The sequence below is a fragment of the Protobothrops mucrosquamatus genome, unplaced genomic scaffold (assembly GCF_001527695.2).
Source record: "Protobothrops mucrosquamatus isolate PMUCROS unplaced genomic scaffold, P.Mucros_1.0 scaffold1150, whole genome shotgun sequence".
NCBI lineage: Eukaryota > Metazoa > Chordata > Lepidosauria > Squamata > Viperidae > Protobothrops > Protobothrops mucrosquamatus.
Window position 1 is genome coordinate 214,126 of NW_015387365.1, and position 5,565 is coordinate 219,690.

The following is a 5,565-nucleotide window of genomic DNA, read 5'->3' on the forward strand; positions in this document are numbered from 1 at the left end:
ATTCTCTTCCTTCTCCTGCAAATATTAGCCAGTTTTGTCCCTGTTGAACTTCTGAGTGAGGCCCCTACTTTGATTGGGGATCTCAGTATTGAGTTTTGAGGGCATGATTTGTATGTTTATTAGTACATCAATGCCCTGCCCTGCTTGGCATGGCCAGTCACAAAGATCCACCAGATCTGCTCTCTAACAACCCAGTGAGATCCTCCATCGGTTGGGAGGACCAAAAGGAATTGCTTTTGATATCGTAAGATGCTGGAAGGCGGCACTTCCTTTTGCATCACACAAATATCTTTCTTAAATTGTTCACAATCTTCTTGGAAAAGTCAGATGAGGCAGAGATCCTACTGGGTGTTAAGGATGTTGTGATGCCCATGGATTGACTATTATGCCCCAAGAATTTCTCTACTCACCTGGCTTCACAGAATTTCTTGGTCAAGCTGGGCCGGTCCTGATTCAGCCGGCATCGAAACCACCTTTCTACCTGTCTCGGTTGGAGATCACACTGCTTGGCTAAGCCGTTGACTTCTTCCTGGAAAGCAGGACACAGAACCAAATGAGAGAAGTCCCAAGACCACTTTGCTAGGGAAAGCAACAAGCCCGGTTTTAACTTTTTTATTTTTATTTTTCTTAAATATTTTTGTTTTGCCTAAACGTGTACATACGATTAATAAATAAATAAGTAAAATAAAGAAATAAAAAATAACATAAATAATAAAATAGAATAAAATGGTTAAAGTTTTAAAATAAAATAAAATTATTAAAATTAAAAACAAAAATAAAACTCTTAGAATTATTAAAAAAGAAAAAATTAATTAAATTAAAAATTAAATTAACATTAACATTGTTAAAATTAAAAATAAAATTAAATTAAAAATCAAATTAACATGATTAAAAACAAAATAAAATTATAAAATAAAATAAGATTAAATTAATGAAATAAAAAATAAAATAATTAAATTAAATTAAAAATAAAATTATTAACATTATTAAAAAATAAAATTAAATAATATAATAAGATTAAATTAATAAAAGGAAAGAAAAAATAAAATAATAAAATAAAAACAACAACCTCCAAAAACCAGAAACCGAAAAAACCCAGAAAAATCTAAAATGTAAAATAAAAATAAAATAAAATTGGAGGGATGGGGAAGGGGGGTTAAAGCATCATATATCATTTCAAGAGAAAAATCCCATTAGGAAAATCATACCTTAATTCCATTTTTTTCTCTCTCACTCTGATCGCCTTTGGGGTGTTGGGATTTTCACTCCCCAAAACCTGCCAGGGTGGCAATCCCACTTCTTAGACACTCGCAGTACATCAGAAAAGCGTTAAGTTAGGGAAATCTGACTTTTTCAGATGTTTCTTGCAAAAAGAAGTAAATTCAAAAAGCACCTCAGCCCCATTGCTACCCTTCCACATGTGTCACACTTTTACACAGACACACACCCACACAAAACCCCCACAATCACACATACACATATTTTAACTGGGGTCAGCGCTTCTCATAAAATGCATTTTACCCTGAAGTCATAATTATCGGTTTAACAATTGTTAAATGTTCATTTCAGGGTTTTGCAACATTAGTTAATTCCTTACTCCACCTTGCTTTCTTCTGAGATTTAAAAACAACAACCACTTATTTCTCTGGTCTACAGCTTTTGGATCCATCTGTGATCTCCCATCAGAAAAAAAAAGCAACAGTGGAAGAAGGGGACTGAACCAGTTAGAGAAAGCTAGAAAGAGTGCAGAGAAGAGCAACAAAGATGAATAGGGACCTGGTGTCTAAAACATATGAAGAGTGATTGCAGGAATTGAGCATGGTTAATCTAGTGAAGAGAAGAACTAGGAGTGACATGATAACAGTCTTCTGATATTTGAGAATCTGTCACAGAGAGGAGGGGGATAATCTATTTTCCAAAGCACCTGAAGGCCAGACAAGGAACAATGGATGGAAACTGATAGAGGAGAGAAGCAACCTGAAATTAAGGAGAAAGTTCCTGACAGTGAGGACAATTAACCAGTAGAACAGCTTGCCTTCAGAAGTCATGGACGCTCCATCACTGGAGTTTTTAAGAAGAGACAGGATAGCCACTTGTCAAAAATGGTATAGGGTCTCCTGCTTGAGCAAGGGGCTTGGACTCTTTCAGCTGTATTCTGATTCTGAATATTCAAAATCCTTAATTTACTGCAACCAGTTTTGATCACCATACTACAAAAAAGATGTTGAGAATTTGGAAAAAGTTCAGAGAAGAGCAACTAAAATGATCAAAGACTTGGAGACTAAAACATATGAAGAACAGCTGCAGGACTTGGGTTTGGCTAATCTAAAGAAAAGAAGAAACAGGGGTAATGTGATAGCAGTGTTCCAATATCTCAGGGGCTGCCCCAAAGAAGAGGGAGTCAAGCTATTCTCCAAAGCGCCTAAAGGCAGGACAAGAAGCAACGGATGGAAACTGATCAAGGAGAGAAGCAACCTAGAACTAAGGAGAAACTTCCTGACAGTGAGAACAATTAACCAGTGGAACAACCTGCCTCCAGAAGTGGTGAATGCTCCAAAACTGGAAGTTTTTAAGAAGAGATTGGACAACCATTACTCTGAAATGGTATAGGGTTTCCTGCCTGAGCAGGGGGTTGGACTAGATGACCTCCAAGGTCCCTTCCATCTCTATTCTATTCTATTCTATTCTATTCCTGTTTACATTTTTAATATAGTCTAAAATTCTCTTGTAACAGAGCTTTCACAGCGAAAATATAAACAGTCTCTCTCTAGAAGTGAATTAGATGTACCCTAACATAATGACCCCAGAAAAAAATGAATAAAAAACAAAAAAAGCAAAGTTCCTGTTGAAAAAAAAATCAGGTCCAATTCCAAGCTAGAAATAAAATGGAGGCTGCTTAAGAAAGAAGGTTTCTATTTATGGATGAGCAGAACCAGCAACAGCATTCTGTTCTCGGATTGCTGATTTGATGAGGACAAGGATTTTTATCCAGTTTTACAGCATTTTGTGATTTTTGAGGTTTGGCTTTGTGTGCTTTTGTTACCTGGTTTGTTTTATTTGCCCTGTAAAGACTCATGATAGATTTTAATTTTCTGCTTCCCATGGTTCTAATCCTGTGAAGCAACTCTTATTGATTTTATCCTGTGATCTATAGTCTGTCGGTTACCTTTAGCATGTCTCTTTTAATAAATAGCCAAGCTTGACGCAATGTGTATTTTTCTCAATGATCGGGGTTACTTAAGTTCATGAGAGAAACATTGTTTTTGTATTTCTTCTCCCGAACTTTATTCTTACGATTTGGGGGGCATAGTAAAAAGGATTGGGGTGTGTGTGTGTGTGTGTGTGTGTGTGTGCATGTATGTTCTTCCTACATTTCCATCTGAGGTTAAAAGGTGTAAGACCAGAGTTTTTAAAAACTAATAACATTACAAAATCCCTTCTAACTCTGTTATTCTGTATTCTGTGTACATGATCCATTTGTGCTCTCCCATCAAGGACTAAGTACGACTTGGCTATTCTCAGCTGTTTGAGGTCTACTTTATAAGACCCCTGAAAATCAGGAGTATTATACCCAAGGCCGGAGTTTTAGCCACTTGTAGCCACACTTTCCAGTACCTCTGTGTGGAAGAAACTCACCTTTGGGGGACTTTTCCTCCACTTTCTGTAAGAAGCTTCCAGGATGGGGTTTGGAGAAGGTTTCTGCCTCACTTTCTCTTGCAGACCCAGTTTTTTGCTCAACGGGGCGCTGATCTTCCTGGGAAAAGGGAACAGTTTGGATCAGACAAACGAACACTGGCTAAGTGCAGAGAAGAGCAACAAAGATGATTAGGGGACTGGAGGCTAAAACATATGAAGAACGGTTGCAGGAACTGGGCACAGTTAGTCTAGTGAAGGACCAGAGGACACATGATAGCAGTCTTCTAATATTGGAGGAGCTGTCACAGAGAGGAGGGGGGGCAAGCTATTCTCCAAAAGTCCAAAGCACCTGAAGGCCGGACAAGGAACAATGGATGGAAACTGATCAAGGAGAGATTCAACCTAGAAATAAGGAGAAATTTGCTGACAGAACAATCCATCAATGGAACAGAAGTTGCATTCAGAAGTTGTGGGTGCTTCACCAACTCTGTTTGTTCTATTCTATTCTATTCTATTCTATTCTATTCTATTCTATTCTGTTCTGTTCTGTTCTGTTCTGTTCTGTTCTGTTCTGTTCTGTTCTGTTCTGTTCCATTCTATTCCATTCCATTCCATTCTATTCTGTAATTCTATTCTACTCTACTCTATTCTTCTGCTTGGCCGGGCGGGGGGGGTTGGACTAGATGACCTAGAAGGTCCCTTCCAACTCTAGTCCTCTAATTCTTAATTTAACTGGTCCTAGGTTTCCTTGTTTCATGCTGTATTCAAGAACAGGCACATGAAACCAACAAAAAGAAAACAAAGCTGTTGAACATAACCTGCCTTTTTTTAAAAAAAAATGCTGAAATATAACAAACAAATAATAAAAAAATGGTTGCAGTGGAATAAAATAAATTTTAAATACTGGTGATTAGAAATCATACTTAAGGGGAAAAAGACAAAAATACAATATTTATCCAGCATAAAAGTAATCTGTTAACGTATTATTAAATCTAGACCTACTGAAACATGTTGTTCTTGCCTTTTCATTTTTACAAAATAAAGCCATTTTAAAAAGTGATGAAGAGATGGTGCTTTATGTCAATGAAGACCCAATCATCTAGCCCAAAGGTGTCCAAAGATTGAATCATGGCAAATGGACCAAATCCTGAGTTTGATCCAGTGGTCATGATTCAACCTTTGGACACAGACTGTGCCTTTAACAGAAAATTGGAAGTTGGAAGAGGCCTTGGAGGTCTTCTAGTCCAACCCCCTGCTCAAGCAGGAAACTCTATACCATTTCAGACAAATGGTTGTCCAATCTCTTCTTAAAAACTTCCAGTGATGGAGCATTCACAACTTCTGGAGGCAGGTTGTTCCACTGGTTAATTATTCTGTCAGGAAATTTCTTCTTAGTTCTAGGTTGCTGCCCTCTTTGGTTAGTTTCCATCCATTGCTTCTTGTCCAGCATTCAGGTGCTTTGGAGAATAGGATGATCCCCCACTTTTCTTTGTGCTAGCCCCTAAAATACTGGAACACTGCTACCATGTCACCCCTAGTCTTTTCTTTCAACTAGACTAGACATTCCTGCAACTGTTCTTCCTGCAACTGAAAAAAGTAAGGTTCTACATTTAGGCAAGAAAAACCAAATGTACAGGTATAATATAGGGGGTACCTTCTCAATAGTAGTAACTGTGAGAGGGACCTCGGAGTCCTAGTGGACAATCATTTAAATATGAGCCAGCAGTGTACTGCAGCTGCCAAAAAAGCCAACACAGTGCTAGGCTGCATTAACAGAGGGATAGAATCAAGATCACGTGAAGTATTAATACCACTTTACAATGCCTTGGTAAGGCCACACTTGGAATACTGCATCCAGTTTTGGTCACCACGATGTAAAAAAGATGTTGAGACTCTAGAAAGAGTACAGAGAAGAGCAACAAAGATGAT

General features: G+C 37.8%; 1 protein-coding gene across 1 annotated transcript in view; it reads right to left on the bottom strand.

The window, feature by feature from the left end:
- LOC107291598 (ceramide synthase 4-like) overlaps positions 1–5,565 on the bottom strand; it is a 52,471-nt gene that overhangs the window by 30,432 nt on the left and 16,474 nt on the right. Inside the window, 2 exon segments of the mRNA XM_029284968.1 lie at positions 411–529; positions 3,637–3,750. Coding sequence (XP_029140801.1) covers positions 411–529; positions 3,637–3,750 — 233 coding nt within the window.